The following is a 27,001-nucleotide window of genomic DNA, read 5'->3' as shown; positions in this document are numbered from 1 at the left end:
TAAAGCAAAAAGGGCACTTCTTGCTTTTCTTTTCCTCCTGCGTCCGGTGTATTTGCCAAAACAATATCATGCATCTTAGTTTGCAAATGGAATAGCAGGCTATCCTTGGAAAATATTTCTGATCCTAAGATGCCCTCCTAATGAGCTGAAGATAAAGCAGATTCAGATTATTGGGTGGGGGGGGGGGGGGAGTTTGCTTTTTTTTTTTTTTTTGAGGTGATTTCTGTTTTCTTTCTCTTTAATGCTCTGGGCATAGCATGCTCTAGGTATCGGAATTATTGAACACAGTTTGTAAGTATTTTTCCAATTCCTTAACAAAAAAAAATTTTTGAACCGATTTTTAAATCTATTTTGCTGTGTATTGTTTGCTTTAAAATGTTCCTTGGCTTTGGGGTCAGCTTCCGTCCCAAATCTGGGAGCCGGGAAGTCAACTTCTAAGGGTGCTGATGGAATTTACATGAGAAATCTCTTTTATTCCATTGAAAGCCTTTCGAGGACTCTTTTCTCCCTATCTCTTTTCTCTGCTCTGGGGATAGGGTTTAATTGCTTCTCCCCCAGGGAGAGTGCTTCTTAAAATAGCCCGTGGTTCCTCCATAGGGTGCTCCATCCTTTTTACTGTGTTGCTGGAGTACAAACCCAGCACTTTCTTTTTTCTTACTGCATTAAAGACGGAACAAGGTGTAAAAACATTCGCACAAAAAGCACATCCCACAATTAAAGCTGTGTTGGTTAGGTGGCTTTCAAAGAAGTTTTTTTTTTTTTCCTCCCCTTCTTCCCTCCGAAGCTTCCTGAATCTCTCACATGCTAGTTGAGCTTTAATAGGGTGGGGAGTAATGGAGAACTCCTCGGATCTGTAATAGCTCTTCACTTGACTGCAGCCAGCAATAACAGCGGGAGCAGCCAGAGATAAGAGAGAGAGGAGAGAGGGAGAGTGTGTGTGTGGAAGAGGGAGAGAGAGAGGGGAGAGAGAGAGGGAGAGGGAGAGAGGACACGCACACTCAAGCTGCCACTTTTTTTTCCTCCCCTTTACTCTTTTCCCCCATCCTAGGATCCAATGATAGCTGGACAAGTCAGTAAGCCCTTGCTGTCAGCGCAGAGTGAAATGAATGCGGAGTTGAGAGGTGAAGACAAGGCTGCTACTTCAGACAGCGAGCTGAATGAGTCCCTGCTTGCGCCTGTGGAATCAAATGACAGCGAGGACACTCCCAGCAAGCTCTTCGGTAAGTCTGTCTAGGTATTTCATTTCAGCCCTACCATGTTGTCCGGAAGAGCAATCCACACCCCCCCCACCTCACCCTTTCCCTGTTGTTCATTCAATTTTCTTGTAAGTGCTAAAGAGGAGCCTCGCATCGGAGGGGCCGAGCCATCCGAGCCCATTCCAGCCCAGCCGGCTGGCAGGATGTTCTGCAAACTTTTCCCAGCCAGGAACTTCCTCGCTGCTCCTTGGGGCTGGTCAGATATTGCCAGAGTCCCCCCCGGGGCTAGAGATTATTTAAAAAAGAAAAAAAAAAAAGAAAAAAGAAAAAGAAAGAAAAAGTAGAAGAAGAAGAAGAAGGTGGTAATAATAATCAGGAAATCAGTCCCATTGTGAGAATTGGTTAACATTTATTGAATAAGTATTGACTCGGTTTCGGGTTGCTTCGCAGCCTTTTGTTAAGAGGAAGGAGAGTAAAGAGTTATTATCTGTAGTCAAAAGACAGAAGAGGGGACTGAGAAATATCAATACAAGTCTTTCTGTGCCAGGTAAACAAAGGTGGCTACGGGAATTGGTCAGAGGAATAACATTTTGTAATCACAATTGGAATGGATAGCTCTTCTTTGGAAGGGGGGGGGGATGAGGAGAGAAAAGGGTTCCTTTTGCATCCCTCCCCTACCCCTCTGCCCTGGACCAGACGTTTATAGCCTCTTCCTAAATGTCGAGGCAGCCCAGGACCTTTCAGGAATCTTTGTTCCATCAACAAAACCAGAGCAAGCAGAGTGCCACTCCAGCAAAGACATCTGTCATTCAAACAGATGACACTCTGTAAGCCAACTCAAGCAACTGTGATCTCTAATCAGAAAGGGGAGCCGGTTGTTGAGGCGCGTGACTGAGTGATGGATGGTGATAGATGTCTGTGCTGAGAAGCACTTTATGGGATAGAGTGACATTAGGTTTTCAGAACACTTGCTCCTGAAACACTTGCTTTTAATTATTTCAAGTGTTTATATACTTGTAACACTGAATATGTGTGTGTATGTACTAACCTGTTTATACATAGATCTATAAACTAATCTGATACGTGCACCTGATTTTATATAAATGTGTGTGTACATATATATATTTATATATGTATGTCACGCAGAGCACTGCTGGATCTCAGGTTAAAAACACAGCCGTGTGTCTGAACGTCAAAGAAAAACAACACCATTGCCTAGACTGCTTTGTGGAGAAAGTCGTTAATTCACCTAAAAAGAAATAATAATAATAAGCTTAATTTTTTTTAGCCTCTGGGAAGAAAGCAGCTTCGATAGTTTGGCAACTCTAGGCCAGCTTCAACAGAGCAGCTTTTCTCTGATTCGAAATGCTCACTCAGTCAGACATGAGAAGGGGTGTTGCTGAGAAACTTTCTGTTTCAGATTTTCTATTGGTAAAATACAGTTTTACAGTGAAGAATATAATAGATGCCAGCTTCAAGAAATTCTGTCGCGTGATGCTTTTTTCAAAAAGCAGCAATTCCACCTGGCACATAGATTTTTTTTTTTACACCTAGACATTAAGGTTTTAGCATTATTCACGCTAAAGGATTATTTTCTTGTAGTTTGAGTGTTTATGTGCATAGGGAGAGCCATGTCCTAGAACACTCATTTCATTTCAGGGGGTTAGTGAGAGAAGTCAGATAAAATTATAAATTACGGAAGAGCAAAACCATGTTCTAGCCTCCCTGCACTAATACCAAACACTTTGATTTTTTAAAAAGTCATCGGCTGTGAATTCAACAGAATTGTGGATAGTGGACTACTTGCTCCTAAACTTTGCATACATTTTTAAAAAGTAAATGCCTTTTGTAGACTTTCACTTATAACCCCAACTTGGTTTTTTTTCCCCTCAAGTAAACCAATAGAGGGATGATTAATTTGGCTTCTCGGCATTTATTTAGATTTCCCACTGTTGAAAATTGTTACAGTTTTGTTATGTCGCTCTTGCTAATTTGCATATGCAGAGAAGTTAAGCTTTAAAAAAAAGAAAACCCAAGAGGGTCAAAGACATTTGAATTAAAAGTTCATGGAAAATATATCTGAAGTGGAATAGTTATGGGGTAAACTAACGAATCATAGTTTAGTTTAGAAATATAGTGGATTAGAAGGTACTCATTTTTACTTTAAAATGCTCAACTTCTGAATTTTTGTGAGAGGGCACTTGGCACAATCTACATCTTACATCTGATATTCCTTACGCACTCACAAATGAAGTGAGTCATTTATTTGGTCTCTAGAGTGCTTTTTGAACACAGTGCGAATGTTTTCCAGTTTCCAATTAGGTGAGGAAGCAACCGGTAGATGAGCAGTTTCGAAAACTTGAGGCAAAAATGGGAGACAATAGGAGGCAGAAGGACTACAACATCCATGGAAAGCACCCAATGTTCTCTGAGGCTTCCTTAGCTATTGGGTCTCTTGTATCTATTCTGCTAATATCACTGGGACTTAGACTTAGAAAGCCCAGTTTGTGGAACTGACCAAAACTTTCTAGAATAATTCTCTCCCAGAATTTTTAGCAACTTTGGCCCCACTAATGGGTGATAACGTAATGGCCCATCATTGTATTTGACATAGATACTGCTCAAGTGTTTTTGTTCTTATGTGTGGTTTTCATTACACTCTTTTGCCTGACAATGAAGAATTACATTTTTCCTGAATAAATGAGAGCATCCAGGCTTCTCTCAAAAACAATGATTTCCTAACATACTTTCTCAAACCATCATTCTCATAGCACGCACATTGCGTTCTTGAAAACTGGGCTTCCGTAATGAAAGGAGCAGATTGAGACAAATCATGTGCATCTTGGTATGTTTACTTTTGTGGGGAGATGTTTATCAACAACAGAAGACAAGAAAAGCTTAGGTTTTTGTTGTTGTTGTTGTTTTCTTTTTCTTTTCTTTCTTTCTTTTTTTTTTTTCTGTACTTGAAATTTCAGTATTGACAGATTTCTTTGGAGCTTATTCCCCCTTCTGTGTCTTGTTGAAATTAGCAGTCCAGAGGACAAGTCTGTTTCTGTCACAGTATGGGCACCTCGGCCTGAAACTGCAGGAGAAAGGCTAATACTGATGCCCTCTATGGATAAACAAAGGAAATTCCAGGAACCATTGGGTCTTTTATGCCTCTCCTTAAATTGCACCTCTGCACTTAACAGCATCCAAAGGGAAACATACTGTGCAGAATGCTTCAGTGCTCTGTGCAACTCAGAATACCAGAAGGAGAAACCAGAAGCCATATGCCAGCCTCAGTAGAAAGTTCAGAAAAGGGCCCTTGTGTTTTATAAAGTAATTACATCAGAGGTAACATTTTGCTTAACTTGAGCAGCTAGGGAGACTCAAGTACACTTAGGAGAGATGAATCCACATTTCATTGAGAAACGTGTGGTTGGGTCGTTCTCTGTGATATCATTAAGTGGTGCATTATTTATCCTGGTAAAGCCTGTTGGAATAACCATCTCCTCTCTCGGTCTGTGACTGTTTTATGCTAAGCTCTGAGCTGTGGAAAAGAGTATGGAGGAGAACAGACTTGCATGTCAGGGGGTATTAGCAGAGAATTTGGCTCCGTGTCTCGCTGTGTTTCAGCTGCATGATCAAATGAGCGATGCCACGCGGGGCCAGCCATTTCATATGTGCCCAGTGATGTACATATTTGAAACCATTCTCAAAACTGGCCCTTGGCAAACAATCTCAAAGGGAAAAGGTTGCTGTGTTTCTCTAGTGACATTTATAGCACCGTGTCAATGTGGTGCTTCATTTTTAGTTATGCTCATCAAGAATTCAGTGTTCCACATTCAGTCAAGTTGGATTCTAAAATTCAAATGGTAGAGCATCAACAACTTGGCCAGGGAGATGACCACAGAAAGTATAAAAGTAATATATATCCCCGGAAAAATATCTGTACTAAAGTTTGCCCATGCAGTCTCAGCTGAAGAAGTGAGACCGCATAAAAACAGGCCCTAAATATTTTCTCCCATATATATTTGAAATTCGAAAGATGATTTATTAACAGTATTCCTCCTGGGAGTATTTTTATTGTTTCAAGATAAACCTCCTGATTGCTTTTCTTAAAGTCCCAACTACCTCGGATGGCTGGGCTAGTCTGTGGCTCGCTGCTCAGCGGTGCCACGCTGTATGGGAGTGGGGCACACAGCTCACAAGCCCTGAGCTGAGGTGTAAACAAAAAACCAGTTATAGACATTGTACCCGAGGTATAGAGTGACAGTTGGTTTTCTCTTCTGATACTGTGTTTTTCTAGGTTAAAAGAAATCGCATATAATGATACTCGTAAGTGTGGGTTTTTTCAATATCATTTATCTCTGAACTTTCAGGAAAGGGTTGAAAGTTGGGTCAGTGCTTCTTCCCTTGCTAGAAAATGTATTATCTGTAGCGGAAAAAAAATTTTTTCCCCTTTCCTTTCTGTGATCTTTCTCATAGAAACATGCATGATAAGATTTTTTTTTTTTTTAAATTGCCATCCAGTTTGACTTGATTAGAATTTATGGCAGTGGAGTCGTTTTCAATGACAAAAGGATAAAGGACTAAATTGTCTGTCACCCCTTGAGACAGTGGTCTCTGCAGGTCAGCATGGAGGTCATTGGTAGGGCATTATTGGGACTGCACTTTGTGGTCATGCTGCCTGTGAATGAGTGGGGGCCTTCATTGTGGCATCACTGTATTACTTTATTTAAACATCTCTCTCAAGGTTCCAGTGCCTTGGATATTTATAATATTCTGATAAAATATGCTGGGGCCAGTAATAAGTATGTCAGGCTTAAGCACAAGAAGGATTTAGCTGGCAGGTGATGAGGAATAGTCCCTCGAGAAATATATTTATTTAAAATAAGCATCATTCTTCTAAATTTTTGCAAGTTTTGATATTCTATTAATGGAAAGTGTATACTATTTTTCACTGAAGAAAGTGTGTTTTGTTAGGGAAATATTAAAGGAGTATATTTTAACTAAATAATTTGGATAATAGATTCTATGCAAAAATGGTTTTTTTTTTCAGAAACAGTTATTTAAAAGAAACCAATAGAAACCTATATTTTTGTAAGTAAAGGAGATATATGATAAGATATTTGTCAAAAATTGATTATGGTTTAGTAGGCAAACAAACCCTTGTGGTGTTCTTCTCTGCCTACTGAGGAGGAAATGCACATTTAGATACATTTCTCAACATTTAGGAAAACCTAAAGCACCTAGGTACTTCTTCTAAAAAAAAAGTCCAGGGTATGTGTTTAGACAAATTTAGTTTTTGTGTTCCTCCCCTTAGCCCCCACCCCAGAAAACCATTGTAATACTGCCTGGACAAGTAAATCCACTTTGAGTAGCATTAATGTGTAAGTTTTGAAATAAAAACAAACCCATATGAAATAGCACAGATGTTCAAACTTTTCACCATGTCCGTTGGTGGAGCAGCTATGCTCATTCCTAAGTGACCCTTTAATGGAGGACAGTGCACAGTAAGTGACACAGGAGGCCATGGGGACTCTCTTAGTGGCTCCCTTTTCTGCTTCTGCCTTGTTTGGGGTGTTGAGGTCAGACATCTGTTCGGAGAAGAAAGTTCAGTATTGCAGCATCTAAAGACGCTGTCCACGCTAACACATTAGCAAACCAAAATGCTGGTACAGTTTTACATTTTTCTTCTATCTGGACAGTTATGATTCCTCTATTTTGTTGTCACTGCTGTTAAGTGGTCCTATACACAATTGGAAATAAGATAAAGAATTAGAAATTACATGACTCTGCACCATCGCCCCTTTAAATGATCTCCCTTTAGTCTTTTTAGTGTCTTGGATGTTTCTGACTTAAAGGTTACAGGGCGTTCGAGTGGTTTTGTAGTTCACCCACACCAGTTTATGTCATAATTAATAAATAGAGGTGCATTCCAGATGCAGGGTCCCAAGGCTTGGCCCTTCAGTGGGTTACCTTCTCTCAATTACCCGATTTAATGATAGAGTTAGCATCACTCTGGTAAGAACTGACCGAATAAAAAATTCCCCCACTTGAGAAATGAGACGTAAGTGACTATTTCAAGTGGACCTTGCTTGCTATTAGACAGTAAGCAAATAATTTGTGAGAGGACCGGTCCTTCCTTTGATTGGCGATCTTGCTGGCTTGTGTTTGGGGATTAATAATACATCAGACATTCGCACATTAACAAGAGAGTAGATGTGAAGGAGGAAGGGTGGAGGGTTACTGGAGCTGCTATTGGGCTGCTCCTGATTATTCTCGGGCCTTCCCTGGGTGCTGAGACCGGCCGAGGAGTAGTTCCAGCTGCCCAAATATGCACCTAGCTCCACTTAACATGTTTCATGATTTTCTTATGCTAAAGAAAAAGATAGCAAAGTGTTTATACCAAACTGGCACCCTGTCAGGGGGCAATCTGTGTAAAGTTTCCTGCTGTCAGGTTAATAAATTTTTTAAAAATATCCAAAGGCAGAGGTAGCTAGAGAAAGCTCCTAGTAACAGTTGCCATTCTCCAGCGGATGGGTTTTTCTTTAATATCCAGCGTGGCTCTGGAATTATGTGTGTTGTCTTCTGAGGTTTTATACTTCGCTGGTGTTTTTGCTCAGCTTTCCTTTTATTAATGATGTTTCGGTCTTACTTTTAAAATGTTGATCCTGTAAAATTTCAGGCGTCTTTTTTTTTTCTAAGAGAGTAATAAGTCAACATCATTTGTTTCAATCTGGTATTTACAGTGGAGCATGTACCTTCATGCTATAAGCCTGGATGAGGTTCTGAATCTGCCAACATGGGACTTTTCTTTGGGAATGCCTTGGTAATATTTACATTAAAATCTGCCCAGAAAGGAGTCCCTGGGCTTTGGCAGCTTGGGGGCCTTCTGTCTGTGGAGGATGCCTATCTATTACACGTGTTGACCTGATTCGTCGGGTCATGTAAACTCCCGCCTTCTGATTCTCAAAGTCAGATTTTATAAAAATATGAAACAAGTGCAGGCTAGTTGGATAGCATCTCTTACTCTGTGTTGTGATATTACTGTGTGCTATCAAAAATGGACAAAGCCATTTTAATGGGAACACAGAGGTCAGTGAGAATAACACTGATTCTCTTATGGTTGAAGAGAGTCTTTCATTCTCAGAGAAATAGAAATAAACTTTGTTTTGTTAAGCATTCGAAGAGCATTTTTAAGAACCACCTACTGAAGATGCACAGCTCTTGACATCTCTTTGTAATAGTTAGCTGCTACTTTTTAAAAATCCTGGCATGTTGTATGAATATCTTTATTTTGTCTGAGAACTGAAAAGACAATCCACGCTCAAATTTCTCTTCCAGTCTTCTCTTTGAAAGTGCTCCTTAAGATCTTACACGTGCAGAGAATATACTGGCTTTTATTTTCATTAAAAAATTAGCCACCTGGAACAACATAACTAATACAGTCAAAGCCACTTGTGCTGGAGGACTGCACTGCCCTCCAGACTAATTTAACAGTCTTGCGAATATATTTTCCTGCTAGATACTGTTTGACATTAGCAGCTTTCTTAGTGTTGCATTTTTTCCTAAGTCAGTGCTTTTTAGGTCGATGTATTCCCCAAATCTCTTGTATTACTTTGCTTTCATCCAATTAACGAGAAACAAACCCCAATTGTGGTGAAAGTTTGGGAAAGCCAAGAAACTCATCTTTAAAGACTAGTATTAGCCACGTGGTTTAAAATTACAACGCCCATTTCCATTTTCTTAGCACTTCCATACTTTGTGTTTGTTTCCCTGTGTTTTCTTCCCTCAGCACCATGAATGCACAGTGAATAACTGCAATGGTACGCATGCAAAATGTGTGTAAATGTGTGTATGAACCGTGTTTAGATGTGTGTAAAATGTATGCATAAACACGTGTGTAAAACATATGTGCAAATATATTAAATGTGTGAAACACGTGTGTAAGCTATGTGTGCAAACCATGTGTTAAATGTGTGTAAAACGTGTGTGTGTGTGTGTGTGGATGGCATGTTCTCCATATTTTCTCTTGTGTTCATTTGATACATGGTATTTTTTATTGTTGGTAGCATGTGTGTCTTTTCTTTATCATAAAATTGATAAAGCCTAATTTATAATTATAAGCTCTTTTTTAGTTCACGCTATATGTATATCACTTAAATGCACTTCTCCTATACCTGTGAATACTTAACAATGCAAGCTTCCAGATAAAATTATCAAAAGTAATCATTTACCGATAAAGGACAATTAATTATATTACATAGTATTGCTTCAAGCATAGTTGGGCTATTATCCAAATTCTAGTGGCTTCTTCGAAGATGCTCTTTGCTGAGCAGAGAAGACAACAGGATTTCTCAGAATCTGTGCAGTTAACGCAGCAAAGAGATTTGGGGGTTTCTGCACAGTTTGATTTATAAGGAATATATATATTTAAAGTATTACATAACTTGCTTGAACTAGAGATGCTTGGAAGCTAAATATTAGGAACCTAAGTATTTGTCTACCTGTGGGCACACACTACAAACATTTATCTTTTTCTTTTTTTTTTAAAGTAAAAAGTGTTTGTTATCTAGTTAGCACAGTTTTTTGCCTGTAAGGATTTCATGGACCTAAATATACATGTACTTGTACACACATCAAGATAGAATGGGTGTTTAATGCACAATAAAGAAATCACATTTCAAACATTTGCTATTAAAATAGTATGGTGTACTTAATCTCCTTTTGCAGTTCTCGATGGCCACATATGTGGCGATTTGTCTTTTAATAGCAATATGGCAAGATTTACTTTTATGAATGAATGGTTTGGGGTGACTTATTGCATGAGAGAATCTCCACTGTTGAAGGAGAGGAAGGGCTGAGGGATTAATTTGATTTAAAAATGCAAACATTTGAAGCTGTTTATAAAGCATGAAAAATTATTACTGAAGAGTGAATTTTTGCCAAAATCAGCCAAGGGTAGAAGAGAATAAAAAAATCAAATGGAAAAACACATTTTCCTGTATTTAAAAACATGTAGATGTGGAAGTGGTATTGGGGGGTGGGGATGAAATGACCTTTTCCAAAACCTGCATTTTTTCTTTGATATATCTAATGCCATAGAGCAAATAGAAACATGTCAAGAAGGAAGCGCTCTATTTTCAGAAGGAGAAGCAGGAAAGAAACAGTGAAGAAGCCTAGCATGTTAATGGATTTGCTTGCTATCCATTAATCACACTGTAATCTATGCATGAATCGTCAGAGAAGGGAAACTTTCATAAACTTTTGGAAAGAAACCTACACCATTTTTCTAGATGTTGACTGGCTCATCTCTTTCTGATTCCTGAGATTAAGGAATTACTCTCAAGAGTCGCTAAGAAATTATTCAGATTCTCAGGTAGGCTGGTCTATTCCCTTGTTGTAGTTTAGAATCTTTCCTTCTGCCATTAGATTCCATGTTTCTCATAATTTGCTAACAACCCAATCAGAATTGGCGGGCCATCAAATCAGTGTCAAAAATTAAGCACCTGCTTCAAAAGGGATTCGTGTCTACAGCTGCCTGCTTAAAAAGATCAAACAAGCACAACCTCCCCCCTAGAACTAGCCAGATTGGACATTGCTGCTGGCGTGGGGACGGTTGCACTAGCTTGGGATGGTAGCCACCTGTCTTGTCATCTGTAGTGTATCAATATGTTTTTATAATGATACAATAACCTGAACCCTGTAACAGTTTATGGTCCTTTTGAGAATTCTTATGGATTCTTAGAGTGACGGAGGTCTGAGAAAAGATCTTGAAAGCTTTCACAAAATCTGGCTGGGTGACAGAAAAAGTAGCAGGACTGTGATTTAGTTGCTATGGAATCCTATTGACTGGGAACATCATTAAACTTTTAAGTGAAAACAAAAGCCGCAAAACAAATGGTAGAAAGGAAAAGGTGAGGGTCCCCCTCCCCCACTCAAGGACAGCAGGGATTCAGAAGCGTCAGAGGCTCTGAGGGGAGGGGCCCAATTCCTGAAGCCCAGTGTTGAACTTGACATCCTACTGAGAAATGGGCTCCTGCTTGTGTACCGTTGCCAACATTGCCCAGGCAATCCGAGGTAGGGCCCTCCATCCTGGCATCTAGCCGACCTGGTTGTTGTGTTTTCATTTTCCCTGGAGGGTGGTCTTAGTCAACGGTAAATAAAGAGCTTGAGGTTTGAATCTGGCACCTGGGAGAACACAAAAACCAGAAACAGCAGGAAATAATCCCAACCAGCAACCGGGCACCAGGGGTAGGCTGGGAGACCTCGGTCCTCTTAACGTCTGTAACACTGCTAATTTCTCTGGACTTTTAAAAATCCGCTTCCACATGAGCTCTCAAAACCCATAAAAGTGTGGCATGTAAAGTAAATTGTTTGTCACTTGCCTGCGACCTGCCATATTTATTGTCAGGAGAAATGGACATTAGTTGGAGAAGCAGTTGTTAAAGGCCAAACAATTTTTTAAAGATGGCAAAGATGCGCGAGGGCTTTCCTTTTTCTAACAATGAGCCGCCCCTTCAGACATCAAAAGACAAGATAATAAGACACTTCAAGCACAATGCAAGATTATATTCAACATCTAAAGGCTCATCTCTTGTCAGTTTGCATTTACTGTTCCAGGGATGTGATGCTTCTATCACGTTTCTGTCAAGGGGAGTTTGGCAGAAGAGGCGAGGGCTCTTATTTCACACACTTAGGGTTTTTTTTTTTTTTGTTTTTTGTTTTTTTTTTTTTTATCAAATAGCCCACACTCGTTCTGATTCAACCAAAATGGAGGGATAATTTGAAGAAGGTCATGCGCAAGCACAAAAATCTCATATTGATTTGTGTGATTAGAAGGCATTAAAATTGCACGTTGATGTTAGTTGCTGAGATGTTTTGTCAGTTTATTTGGTAATACACTTTTTGCAGCCTGGGGGGAAGAAAAAAGATGACTTAAAATTTAAAAAGGGATAGCTGAAAGCTGAAATTGGTTCCTTGAATGTGACCAGATTTGAACATTTAACAAGTGAATGTAAAAATAATTTAATGGCTTAGTTTAACAATATTTGAAATTAGCTTATCTGAGGAAATGCTTCGCTTGGTGCAAAACCAAAACAGCACAGCTATGCCTATCAGAGGAAAGAAATATATGGGCGAGATTATTTTTTAAATACTTTAAACATTGATTTCATATATTTAATATATAGATAAAAGGGGATGACATTTTCAATATAAATGTAATTATGAAGCTATTTTATACTGGTCATCAAATTTTTAACATTTGGCGCTCCTTGAAATTACAGCATCATTATATTTGTCATTTTATGCCATTCTTAGTATATGTGCCCTTTTCCAGAGAGGGTACTAAAGAATAAATAAAGGAGTTTTAAAATTATTATTATTGTTCTCTGTCCAAATTTATCACATTTCCTCCTTTGCTCTCTGACAGCCACAAAGCTGTACTAGAGCACATTCTTTATTTTTTATTTATTTTTGGTGGAGGGAAGCACATCTATAGAAGTTAGAAAAACCAGCTTTTTCTCTCAAAATAAAACAATTGATGAAAATAAAACCATGATATCCTAGGATCATTTCTATATTGAATCTTTGAAATTACTTTTCCTAGGAATTTTCATCAACCCTCTGTGTCTTCATTTCCTATATTTTTCTTTTATGCTGCAAAGTGTTCCGAAACTGACTTTCGTACTTTTGTGCTACTTTCACGTATCAAGACAAAGGAGATGTGTATACGTACAGTGTAGTTACAACATGACGTAGTAGAAGTGAAACCATAATTTGTCCTATTTGTTATGTAAGCCTTTTCCATGCTGTGCAGTTTATGTATTCCACATGCAACAGTTAATTCATCCACTCAACAAATATTTGTTGAGTGCCTGTTCTGTGGCAGGAGCAGTGATGCACTATGTGGACTCAATGGAGAATACACTGGAAAGAAACGACCACCCAGTCTTGCTCACCCACTACACTGGACACTGAGGATGAACCAGATTGAACCAGGCAGGTTCGCACCACCCTGAGACAGCCCACAACCAACATGGTATATTAATATCCCATTTCCTTCCTCGTTTCCTGTGACTCTTCGGGAAATCTTAATCTTCAAAATCATGCATGTCAGAAGTAATTCATTGGTCAGAAACCTAAACAGTTGGGAACAATGATCATCCCCCAAAAAATGAGGAAGAAGAGAGGATTTGTAAGTGATTCAGGACAAACTGCATTCATTGTGTTTTCGTCACAGAGTTTGGTGCTTATGCCGTAAAACAGAATTATGATTCTTTAGTCATTGTTTCTTAATCTTGTCCAAAGGGAGATGAACTGGATTTATCTTTTCCTCCCTGTCTCTCCTGCCTCCTCTCTCCTCCCAAGATTCTAGTTTGTTTATCGTTTAACATCATGTTGTGGGTCAAGGCTCTGGAGTCAGGCTGTTTTTTGTTGGCTGGGTAGGTGAGGTATGGAATGTGTTTAGGCCTCAACTTCCCCATCTCGGCATGGAGGAATTGATTGTGCTTACTTCAGAGGGCAGCTTGACATTGAACTGAGGTGATGTGTGTCGAGCCCAGCATTCAACAAATACCACACTTTCTTAGGAGTTGAAAATTAACTTTTCTTTGTTAGGAGGAATTTGATTAAATTTTATCAACAGATATCAGAACACCAATAAGGAAATTTCTGAGGCCTTCGGAATTGGCCATGCTCCTCCCTAAGGAAACATCAGCCCCTAGGGCTCTCTTGGCCAAAGTAAAGTTCTGGGGATCTTTTTCTCCTGACAACAACACCCCTTCCTTCTTTAGGACGTTAGACACTGCTTTCCTCCCGAGTCCATTTAAGAAAGGATTCAGACTCATACATAGATGACAAGAAGGTTCTAGAGGAGGCAATAATTCACTATTTCCATCTTGGGGAGTAGGTGGGCAGTGCAATGGACAAGGATGGAAGCGGGCAGTTATGTATCTTACTCTTCTCTAAATTTAAAAGATTGGAGTGTGTGATTCTTTCAAATCATAGAAATTTTAAAAATAATTTTGGCATCGAGAAGTGATATGGAACCAGATGTCCGTGGGCGACAGCAAATGCTTCTCTAACGTGTGGTTAGGTCGATACCCTGATGGCAGTCTGCCTTTTGGTGCTTTCCCTCCAAGGCATGTGAGTTGTCTCTCCAAGGGCATTTGCCAGCTCTCAGGCCAAGCACTTACTTCTTTCTTCCTGGACCACATTGTTGCCAAAATTAGGAGCATAGCATTTGCTTCCAATTCAGTGCTCCGAGATCTTGCAGAGGATCTTCACCACATCAAGGTGAACTATACAACATTTCAGAGAGAGAGAGAAGCATTCCACTGAACTCACAAGATAGAGGGAGATAGGGCTTGACAGAAGGATTGTAACCAGGGTTCAAATCCCTCCTCTTGACCCACGCAGAGTGCTATGACTTCCTGTGCCCTTGTTTCCTCTTCTGTAGCTTGAGAAGTCAGATAATCTGACAAGGTGTTGAAGATTACATCTAGGAAGACAAGCGAGGTGCCTGCACATGGGGAGTGTTTTATAAATGTGGTTCTCCACCCCCCTCTCCTTAAGACCAATCATGTTATATTTCTCAGGTCTGAGACGTATCCTGTAGGCAGGGTCCACCTGCCAGACATTGGCAGACATTGATGGTCAGATGAAGTAGGCATTTTGAACACTAAGCTCTGCTTTCCTAATCTAACTTTATCCATAAGTGCCAAGATTCAAGCTAGGTCTAGAGAGAATCATCTCTGCTCCAGAAGTAAAGAGGGTTGGATTAGGTTGTGGGTCTTCTCTGTCTCTGTGGGGAGCTCTTTTCTGCCTCCCCAGTAAAGCTCTCCTCTCAAAGCGTTAGTCGTACGTTAAGTATTGGAATATAGCTGCGAGTAGAAGACCACAGTATCTTCATTCCTTTGGGAACCTATGCTGATGTTTATTTAGGACTTTCTAATCTTCCAGAGTGAACTCTTTATTCACTTTTTAAACAAATAAACCAAAACCAAAATGGCAACCTCAGAAAGTCTTTCAGTGCCACATTTCTAAGAACTGAACGTGCTGTGAAATTTAAGTAGGTTAAATTGACATTTAAGGCCATATTTAGGGGAAAATGTGTTATTACATTTATTAGGGATATTTAGAGATTTTGGTTGATATTACAAAAATCTACTACCTTTTGTAGACACTACCAAAGAAGTCAGGATCACTAGGAGAGCATCTTTTTGTTGTTGTTAACATGACAATCCCACACACTTTTAATTACATATTGATCCATGCCCTGTGCACATTTATCAGAAATTATGGGCACTTCTGGGGCACCTTGTGGCTCAGTTGGTTAAGCATCCGACTCTCGATTGCAACTCCCACATTGAGCTCCACGCTGGGTATGAAGCCTACTTTAAAAAATATATTGGCATTTGTAAAATCACTTATTTAACATGTGTCAATTGATATTGATAAAAGGTGATATTGAGAAATATTAAATCATACTTGAAAATTGAATTCAAATACATGTTTGTGTTAATATTAAGTAGAAGAGACAAAATTTCCTTGAAGCCAGTGACAATGACCATCCCCTTTGTCTAATGTGACAGTTTTGGCTCTCTTCACTGAGTGTATGTATGTACATTTTATCTCTTACTGGTTCCAACTCTTGGTACCAGTGTGATCTTGTTGTTGGGTGACCAAATGGATCTGTCTCTACTTGGCTGTGTCACTGGGTAGTATCAATGTGGAAGGGATAATGTTGGGGAATCGAACACAGAGTTGAGCTCCATTAAGGGTTTATATAGTACAGGGAGAAGAAAACTCACCTCTGCTCTGAAGAGTGGGTACAGATTTATTTACTGAGCTTCTCATCCACCTCTGATGGGCCTTTCCCACACCAGTCCCTTCTAGCCACCATCTAGAAGATACTTTCTTCAAGCACTACATTCAAAGCTGAATTGTCCAATTTTTCATATTAAAGTTAAGTTGCCTTTTTAATCAGTCCTGATGAAAAGTCAGCATTTAGGAGAAGAATTGCTTCTTCTAGATTAAGGGTTTTTTTGTTTTATTTTGTTTTCCGTTTTATTTTGTTTTTACTATTTCTCTGCTCTTGTGTCTTGCAGTGGCTCAAAAATCTTCCTTCCTCAAAATCTCCAAGATTAGAATAGTCTTAGACACCCCTAGGAGTTCGTAGCTTACCTTCTTCCTTGAAATATTAAACTGGACTTGTATTGGACCTTTTTAAAGGTGATTTGCCTCATGAAAATGGCAATACTTTTATACTGCCTTTTAGAAGGACGCTTTGGTTCTTGGTCTTCTGATTCCCCAGAGAGGCATTTTTTTTTCCTATCAGATATCAGTCTTTTACAGAAAAATCTATAGAATCTATATAGCCATACACTGTTAGTAACTATCATTTCATTTCAATTAGGTGAAAGGGGCCAGGTGCAAATAACCATTTAATATCTTGATGTGTTCTCTAAGCTGCTTATAATGAACTTATTGAGAGGCTAATTTATTTAGATCCATTTACTGAGTGTGTCCCAGTCTGCTACCCTTTTTCCTTTCTGTGGTCAAAATATTTTGGCTAAGCTTCTTGATTTCGCACATTATGATGAATCTTGCCTTCCCTTGCTTTCCAACTATTTCCTCATTTTTTAAAACCTCTTTTGCAGCCATTTCCAGTGTTTGCCTAGTATTATAATGACTTGCGCATTTGTCTGCCTCCCTTGCTGGGTAGCAGGCCCCTAGAGGACAGATAATAGATCTTGCATATATTAAGTGCCAGATAAATGTTTTTTGAATTGAACTGCTTCTGAATTGGATGTTTCTGGACATCATCCACACTTGGTAAATACTTACTGAATATTAAGGGGAAATAGACTCTATCCACAGGAGTCTACTCTTCAACTAAAGAAAGAATGAGGTTGTGTGTGTGTGTGTGTATGTGTGTGTCAGCAAAAATGAATCACAAAACAAAGGTAAAGAATTGTTTGTTCACATATTCAACAAATATTTATTGAGCACCTTTGCAGTAAGTATTGTGCTGAGGGCTGAGGATGTAATAATGAATTAGACTTTGTCTCTGTTTTCATGGAGTTTACAGATGTAGGGAACTCTTGCTGTGGTGAGAAATGCTTTGCCAAGAGAAGTACTGGATGCTATAGAAATGAGTAATGGGATGACATGACTTAGTTTGAAGGATCAGGTGTTAGGGTGGACACTGAGGGAACAGCATGCGGATATTACTTTGGCAAAGTACTCCTTTCTCATTAAAGATAGTCTTGGTGGAACTGTCAACCAAGATGTTCCATCATTTCCTAGACAAAGATTATATGTGCCCCAAAGTAGATAATTAGTTCACTCTCCTGGGAGGCTAATTCTTTTTTTTTTTTTTTTATTGGAGTTCAATTTGCCGACATATAGCATAACACCAGTGCTCATCCCATCAAGTGCCCCCTTCAGTGCCCATCACCCAGTCACCCCCACCCCCTGCCCACCTCCCTTTCTACCACCCCTTGTTCATATCTGGGAGGCTAATTCTTGAACTGAGTGATAGAAGGACTGAAAAACAGCTGAAATGTGTCCACATGGTGGCGATCCTAGAAAGTGCCAGTAGTTTTTACCACTTTGATTTCCTTGGAAGAATCTTGATTAGTGTCTTTTCAGAGATCTAGATATTTAACTTTTTCCCTTTGATTCAATGAACTACCTCAAACCCTTACAACAAATTCTTTCCCCCTGCCTTTCTCATATTGCTTAAGTAGGCCAGACTAGGGTCATGTTACTTGCAAGTGAATAACCCTTGTCCTGGTATGTTCATGATCTCCAGAGTTACATTTAGACAAGACATTCTTCTAAAATTGATATATAAAATTGATATCTCAGAGTTAGAGCTGTTCCAGGTTGGGCAAATAGCATGGGCAAAGGAGCAGAGTGAGAGAGTTGTGTTGGGCTATAACTTTCTCTGATAAGAAGTAAAGAATGAGAATGATTTGAATTCATCCTGGTAGAAAGAAGGGTAGGGCCAAGTGCAGTGTTAGTTACAGATGCTGAAATCTGCCTTCTGAATTAGCTAAGCTGGGGAAGCTTAAGAGAAACAGGTTAAAATTTAAGTGTTCCTCCCCTTCCTCCTGCCTAGCCTCAGACCCATCCAGAGCACCCACCACCAGCACTAAGTGCCTTCTACTAAAGTGTCAGTGCCACTGCTTCTTATGTATAAATACCATCATTACAATGATACATTTGATCACATTATCCATGGCTGCATTATAACCCAACCCAAAACTTAGTGGCTTAAACAATGACAACATTTATTTCACTCACAAGTATTTAATTTGGGAATGGATTGGTAGAGTCCATGCATTTCTCTTACACTTGGCTGCAATCATCTGAAGGCTTATGTTTTCACATGTCTCGTGGTAGATGCTGACTGTTGGCCAGGACCTTTTTTCCAGGTTGTTGACAGGAATACTTATGTATTCTCCATGTGACTTGAGCTTTCTCTCAATATGGTGGCTGGGTTCCTAGGGCAAAGGGAGAGAGAAAAGAGAAAGCCAGATGGAATCTGGCTTTTATAAACTAGACCTCTTTACCTTGTCCTTGGAAGTCCAAATAGCATCCCTTCCATCACTTTCTATTCAATAGAATCATGAGTCATTAATGCTCCCTCATATTCAAAAAGAAGAGAACTAAACTCTACTACTTTGATGAGGAGACTGTCAACAAATATGTGGCAAGTTACAAAACCACCACAAAGGCAATATTACTTCTACATCTATTCCTTTTCTTTCTGATAAAGTAAGTAAATACCTTTGGTGGGGAAGGTCTTTTTATTAGTGAGTAGATATTCTTAACGAAACCAGAAGGCCTTGTTTAAGGCAAGGTTGAGCAGAGGATAGCTTCTACACCATTTAATGAGTATGGATCAATATCTTCTAGATATTTGTGTGTTTACTTCTACTGCAAGTTACCTTCTTTATCACTTTCATTTTTCTTAGAGATGAAGAGGTTCAGTTTAGGTTTTGGAAACTGGTCTTTATAAACACAGGAAAAATAAAGGAAGTCTCATCTTAGGGTGTCAGGGGCAGATGGAGAATAGAATCTGAAAGCCCACTATGTCCACGCTTATGACAGACCATTGGTTATAGCAAATGAAAACAGATTTCCCAAACCTAACATATTAAGTTCAATACATTTCTCTTTGGTAATAACAGACAGAAATTTCAGTTATAATAAACCATTTCTGAGCCTTTATGTCTACCACTAGACATTCTAAAGAAGGATGAGCTGGTAAAAGAAAGTTGGTTTGTAGGAAGGCATTTCATGTAATTATTGTTGTTTATAAGAAAATCATCTGTACCACAATTTTCTAAAAATATTTTTTAATTAAATGAATTCTACATTTGAGGGTTCCATACTTCAAAAATTTTTCTGACTCTATATAAAATATTATTTCTTTAAACATCTTGAATTCTTAATTGATTGCACATTATGTAATGTATGACATTTCTGTAAAGAAGGATCATCAGAGGGCAGCCTGGGTGGCTCAGCGGTTTAGTTCAGCCTTCGGCCCAGGGTGTGATATGATCCTGGAGACCCGGGATCGAGTCCTACCTCAGGCTCCCTGCATGGAGCCTGCTTCTCCTTCTGCCTGTGTCTCTGCCTCTCTCTCTGTGTCTCTGCCTCTGTCTCTGTCTCTGTGTCTCTCATGAATAAATAACATAAAATCTTTAAAAAAAAAAAAAAGAAGGATCATCAGAGGCAAGAATGTATATTCCTGGTGTTCTTGACAGAAAGACACATAAGTGAAATATAAGGTTCTTTCTGGTTTTGTTAGGAAAAGTCGGGGAGCAAAAGACCACACTAAAACTCAGAGTTAACTGTGATTATTTTAAGTATGGATTCAGCAAATTAAAATTTGCTCAGCTGCTGTGGGTTGTTCCAGTAGTGGCCAGAATAAGCAGTTTTTATTAACTGAAAAAGTCATGAACTGAATTCTGAGGTTTTTTTTTCACTACGATGAAAATTTTGGCTCAGGATCTTATTTTCCTTGGACAAAACCCCCCAGGCCTTCCTCACCCCACCCCCACCCTGCGCCCAGGAGGTATATGAAAAGCCAGGATGGAACTTCCCTAAGTTCTAGCCTTCAGACACAGCACTGTCAGTACATGAGCCCAGATGGGAAGGGGAGTAGGGGACCAGGGGAAAATGTTTAGTTTGCTGTTTCTAACCATTCTCTGGTCATGTCAGGGTATATGCCACAAATACCCAATATGAGGGACACCTGGATGCCTGAGTGGTTGAGCGTCTGCCTTCGGCTCAGGTCGTTATCCCAGGGTCCTGGAATCTAGTCCTGCAGCAGGCTCCCTTGAGGGAGCCTGCTTCTCCCTCTGCCTGTGTCTCTGCCTTTCTGTCTGTGACTCTCATGAATAAATACATAAATAAAATCTTTTTTAAAAACCAGAAAACAAATATGCGATATGATATGCCAGTCTCCAGAACCCTTCACAAAAGAATTTCCTTTAAATCCAATGAAAAATAACTTCATAATAATGTAGATTTCCAAGGGTGTCTATGAGTTAAACTTCTATTACTTCCAGGCTTTCACTAATGATAATGACGATGATTACATAGATCGGCATTTTCAAAATATTTTTACTCACAGAGACTCCATGAAGTAGATGTTTGCCAGGATTGGGCCATTAGATTTCCGGTAACAGAATTTATAGAGCTGTGAGCATTGTTTTTCTTCACTACTTAAAGCCTTACGGTGGCTTCCTATTGATCTCAGAATAAATTTCAAACTCCATAAAGTGGCTCCTGTGCTCCAGGTGATATGCCCCTTGCTTACCTGTAGGTAATCTATAACTGTACCTTAATAAAATGCTTTTGTACTTTGCCTTTTCCCTTATTTAGCTTGTTTGTATGGAAACGACACATGGTAAACATTTTTCTAAACAAACATTTTTATAGCAACAGCTTAAATCTCTATGAAGCATTTTATCATATGGGTGTGTTTATTTATCTGCTCACTTTGTAGCAAAAAAGATACTTTTCTTTAATTTTAATTTATTATTAAAAATAATTAAAATAGAGGCACCTGGGTGGCTCAGTCAATTACATGTCTGCCTTTGGCTCATGTCATGAATGATCTCGGGGTCCTGGGATCGAGACCCACAACAGGCTCCCTGCTCAGCGGGGAGTCTGCTTCTCCCTCTCCTTCTGCCTCTCCCCATGCTTGTATGCTCTCTTTCTCTCTCTCAAATAAATAAAATCTTAAAAAAAAAACTTTTATACAATATTGTATTAGTTTCAGGTGTACAACATAGTGATTCAATATTTATGTACATTACAAAATGGTCACCACAGTAGGTCTAGTTACCATCTGTCACAGTACAAAGTTATTGCAATATTATTGACGATATTCCCTATACTGAATATTATATCCTTGTGTCTTACTTATTTTATAACTGGAAGACTGTACTTCTTAACCTTCTTCACCTATTTCACCCAAATCCTGCAACCTTTTCCCTCTGGTAGCCATTAGTTTGTTTTCTGGATCTATGAGCCTGTTTGTGTTTGTTTTGATTGTTCAATTGTTTTGTTTTTTAGATTCCAAAGATAAGTGAAATCACACCGTGTTTATCCTTGTCTGATTTATTTCACTTAGCATAATACCCTCTAGTTCCATCCATGTTGTTGCAAATGGCAAGATTTTATTCTTCTCTGTGGCTGAAGAATAGTCCATTGTGTATATATACCACATGTTCTTTATCCATTCATCTATAAATGGACATTTAAGTTGCTTCCATATCATGGCTATTGTAAATAATGCTGTGACAAACATAGGATGCATATCATCATTTATTTAATCAATCCCTTATAGTTGGATACTTAGATTCTTTCTAATTTTAAATTTCAATTTAAACTTTGTTTATATCCTTAATCATTTTCTTAGGATTAATTAACTAATTAATAAAACAGGATTACTAGATTAATAGGTATGCACATTTTATTTATTTTTAAAAATATTTTATGTATTTATTTGAAAGAGAGCACAGTGCGGAGGAGCAGAGGGAGAGGGAGAAGCAGCCTCCCCATTGAACAGGGACCCCAAATGTAGGGCTTGATCCCAGTACCCTGGGATCATGACCTGTACCAAAGGCAGATGCATAACTGACTGAGCCACCCAAGTGCCCCGGTATGCACATTTTAGAGCCCTCCAGAAAGGATATGCAAATTTATACATCCATGATCTGTATTTCAGACTAACCGTTTTCTAACACTTTCACTAAATCTGATTTTTAAAATATTATTTTTGGTCTTGAATAATTTGATAGGTAAGAAATGGGATTTATTTTACTTTGCATTTCTCCTATTACTAGTCAGTCTTAAATAGTCCTTTCGTGTTTTTTGGCTATTGGTAATTCCTCTGTGAATTGCCTGTTCTTGATTTCTACTGGGGAATCCATCTTTTTTCTTATTTATGTAAGCTTTTTATGTAAAAAGAAACCAGTATTAATTTTCCCATACTTATAAACGTCCATAGACTTTGCTACATTAGAACAAATAAAGCATAAATAAAAGTATGATAGGAAGACATTTTCTTTACCAACAATTTTTTTTATAAATGGCAGAATTTTATAGCAGTTGTTTTAGTCAGGATCCTGGCAAGAAAGAGAAGGCACACTCAAATTCGTTAAATTGAGTTGAGTCTACTAATGGTACTATTTACACAAGTTTAAATAGAATGTAGGGGAAATATAAGGAATAGTGGAAACCTCCTTTCCAAAGATTAGTAACATATGTCTTTACCAACCTTGGACTCTTAGACCTCATCATCCTTGGAACTGTGCTTTCTCCCTTTACTGAGAGGATAAAGTGATCTCAAAAAGATAAAAGAGTGGGCAGGTACCAAAACCCAGAAGGAGAGTGTCATTTGAATAGGACCACCTCCGTTGGATGATTAAGACCATTCCTAGACCCCACAGGAAGAGAGGCGAGGGAATAAATGCCCCAGTTTTGCTCTCTTCCTTCCTTCCATTGACAAAACTCAACTGGAAACCAGAGAGAGAGAAAAAAGGTTTTGATATAGTCTGTATAGGTCAGGTTCCTGGGGCACTGAACAAGATGGAAAAGAGGAGAGTAATAATCCGGAGGGATATATGGTTTCAGCACGGTGGAATATAACTATGATTCTGGAGTTGGTCTCAAGAAGGCTCAAATCCCCAGTCTTGCCATTTAACTGCTATTTAGCATCAATGGTGTTTACCTGTATCATGAGGATGACCATGGTACCTGTGTCATACAGTTATTGTGATAGTTGGAGTTAAAGCACTTGATAGTCTTGACATGTAGTGTATATAGTATATATGCACTTGAGAGCCTAAGGAAGATAGGATGTTTTCTTTCTTTTTCTGTTTTCCACTCTCCTTTAATAATCCCCACTTCTATTTTAGCCTGGTTGCTGGTTGAGATTTTGTTGGGCACCCAGAGTGTAAATCACCAGGGGCCAATCTATTCCTTTCCTCAGAACTTAGCTAGAGAGTTCATGGCAGTGGTTCCCACCCAGCATCCGCACAGACCTATATATCTCCCTGTGGTTCCTCTGACCACCAACCTAGGGGGAGGCTCTGGGCTGTCCTGTGTCATGTCCTCAGACATTTAATCAGATTTCTCTAGCTTAGGGACTCTCCAGCTGTGGCACACACACTCAGGAACTCTTTCCCGGAGATGTTTCCACTTGCTCAGAGAAACAAAAGCACTCCACACAAGTTAGTTTTTTCTTATTCTCAATAACCATATGAAATGGGTCTCTAGAAGCTATCTACAGACTTTTGTTTCAATGTTAGTTTTCTAGATAAAAAATAAAATCGTCAAGCCAACAAAATAAGTATGCAGAGAGGTGTACTGAGTATGCATTAATACATACAGTTACATGTACTCCAGATTTTCTAGGGGATAATTTGCAACAAAAAGTGTACTCCTTTGTAGCATTAGTAGATGAATTTCCCGATCAAAACTGGAAGAAAATTTCAAGCATGCAATTATGAGCAAAAATTACATTGATTGTATATTGGGTTTACCTAACTTTACTGTTGATTATTAATTTTGGAATAAAGTAAGGATAATTCTATATCCAATTATTGTTATTTTTAATACTCACTAGTAGGTATGAAATTGCCACGTTGTGTTTGTTGGTATTAATTCAAGGTATTGATATCTAGCCTGAGTTGGTATTTGGGAAGCAGTAAGTTCTGCCTAAAAAATATGAGCATAAGGTAAGCTATTCCCTCCGTCTGTTTAATGGGGATGTTAGATCATTCTAAGAAGCAACTTAGGCTCTTGTGTATGAGCTTGCAGTGTTTTGATAGCATGGGTAAAAAAGGATTGTTTGCTTTCAAATAGTAATTTATGTCATATTTAAATGACTTAGAATAAATATTAGCTATGTAGTTCTGGTATACTTATTTACACAGTAGGAAATGCAAATCATGTGAGTGGCATTACTGATGAAGTTATTTTGGATTCAAATTTTGAGCAAGAGTTCCAATTTGAACCAATGATTCCAAAACTCAGGGAGGAGTCTAGTAGATCAAGGTAGATTTTGAAAAAGAATATCTCTCCAGGTCTGTCACCGGTGATGTGCTAAAGACAGCTTATGCTGGCTTGTGGGAGATGATTGTAATATTCAGGAATTTGGTGAGCCAGTTGTTAAACATAGTCACTACTAAGAATTATATAATCTTATAGTTATATAAATTATATTAAAAAAAGATAATACATACTCAAAACTCATCATTTCTTAAGTATTTTTCTATACTTTATTATTTATGCTCTTATTTATTTATTGTATTTGTGCAGTAGAAATACTATATGTATATTTTGTGTATATGCTGTATATACATTGTGTATCTTTCCTCAACCCTACGCTCAGTAAGGTCATATTGGTAGCTTGAAATTAGCCATGGAGAGAGTATTTATACCATGGAAATCTGCAAATGCTAAAAATCAGGACTTCAATTACCTATCATATTGAGTATCTAGACTTGAGAAAGTAATTACACAAAGTGATTGAAAAGTTTTGCTAAGAAATATTTGACCCCAGAAAACATCATGAAGACTTTGAGGAAGAACTTTTATAGTAACATCTTGCCTTCAATATCAATGTATTTTTTTGTTTTCTTAAGAGAAGAAACTGTTTATGAATTAATCTTGGTATTTAGATTTCTATAGATAGTAAAGTTAAAGTGAAAAACTAGAGGGACACCTGGGTGGCTCAGCGGTTGAGCCCCTGCCTTCGGCCCAGGGAATGATCCTGAAGTCCCAGGACCAAGTCCCAAATTGGGCTCCCTGCATGGAGCCTACTTCTCTCTCTGCCTATGTCTCTGCCTCTCTCTGTGTGTCTCCCATGAATAAATAAATAAAATCTTTTTTAAAAAAAAGAAAATCTAGAAAATTGAGATTAATATATCCTTTCTTGGGATCCCTGGGTGGCGCAGCGGTTTGGCTCCTGCCTTTGGCCCAGGGCGCGATCCTGGAGATCCGGGATCGAATCCCACGTCGGGCTTCCAGTGCATGGAGCCTGCTTCTCCCTCTGCCTGTGTCTCTGCCTCTCTCTCTCTCTGTGACTATCATAAATAAATAAAAATTAAAAATATATATATATCCTTTCTGCCCAACCACTTATTTTTTTTGGTTCATGTTTCTCTGCATAAGGAAATGAAGAAAAAAAAGGACTTGAAGAAGTATTAAAAACATGGATGTTAGCTATTATATTCCATAGCTCTATTATAAGCATATATACTTAAATAGATTAGATACAGATATAAATATAGATGTATGAACCTAAACTAAAATGACACTATTGCTCTTAAAAGTGGAGAACATTTAGTTCTAGACACTGCTCTGTTTCTAAAGTACAAGTGCAGCATGTTCAAATTAGAGTGCCTTGGAAAACCAAAGGACTCAGCCATGGCACACAAGGACTGAATAGTGAAATAAAACAATCAATCTGCAGTTATGAAAACTTAGAAGGACAAGAGAGAGGTCTGCAAATATTTGAAAGTTTTATTAAAATACTGGATACAGGGGCAGCCCAGTGGCTCAGAGGTTTAGCGCCTGTCTTCGGCCCAGGGTTGATCCTGGAGGCCTGCGATCGAGTCTCACGTTGGGTTCCCTGCATGGAGCCTGCTTCTCCCTCTGCCTGTGTCTCTGCCCACCCCCTTTGTGTCTCTCATGAATAAATGGATAAAATCTTTTAAAAAAATATTGGATACAGACTGGATTTATTCTAGGTGGTTTCAGAGGGCCTAACAAAGCCCAGTGGATGGAATTATAGGAGGAGGGGTGGATTTTGCACAATGTAAGAATTATCTAGTAGCTAAAACTGTCCAAATTTAAATGTGCCTCCTAAAGAGGCAGTGATTTCTTAATTTATTAGATGTCTTCAGGCAGAGCTGAGAGTTGTTATAGATGGGATTCAGATGTCCTTTGTGGTCATCTTTCCAATTCTATAATTCTGAATCACTTGACTTCTCACTTGTATATTAAACCCAAAGCAGGAGCTAGCCCTTGTAAATGTGTCTGCTTATCTGAAATTTGCTGAACATGGTGATTTAGAAAGGTAGAAGTTGAAATTAGTCTTTCAAATATGGTAACTGAAATATATGCATAATCATATATTACTTCTAAATGAATGAATTCAGGTAAAATCCCATTGGGATAAATCCCTCTACAAAGAAGTATTCTCTATAACAAAAATATTTCTATATATTGAAGGTAGCACATAGCACATAAGCCCTGTGATCTATTAGCAGTAGATG

At 38.7% G+C, this 27,001-nt stretch overlaps 1 protein-coding gene across 2 annotated transcripts in view; it reads left to right on the top strand.

Annotated features, from left to right (window-relative positions):
* The window catches only part of POU6F2 (POU class 6 homeobox 2), a 474,961-nt gene that overhangs the window by 100,653 nt on the left and 347,307 nt on the right, over positions 1–27,001 (top strand). Inside the window, exon 3 of one of the 2 annotated variants that reach the window (XM_041722284.1) lies at positions 1,049–1,220. In XM_041722284.1, coding sequence (XP_041578218.1) covers positions 1,049–1,220 — 172 coding nt within the window. Of the gene's footprint in view, positions 1–1,048; positions 1,221–27,001 lie in introns of those variants that run through there. The other variant, XM_041722285.1, reaches the window with a different exon arrangement.

This window comes from Vulpes lagopus, chromosome 11, assembly GCF_018345385.1.
Source record: "Vulpes lagopus strain Blue_001 chromosome 11, ASM1834538v1, whole genome shotgun sequence".
Taxonomy (NCBI): domain Eukaryota; kingdom Metazoa; phylum Chordata; class Mammalia; order Carnivora; family Canidae; genus Vulpes; species Vulpes lagopus.
This window is presented reverse-complemented; position numbering and strand designations above follow the sequence as displayed.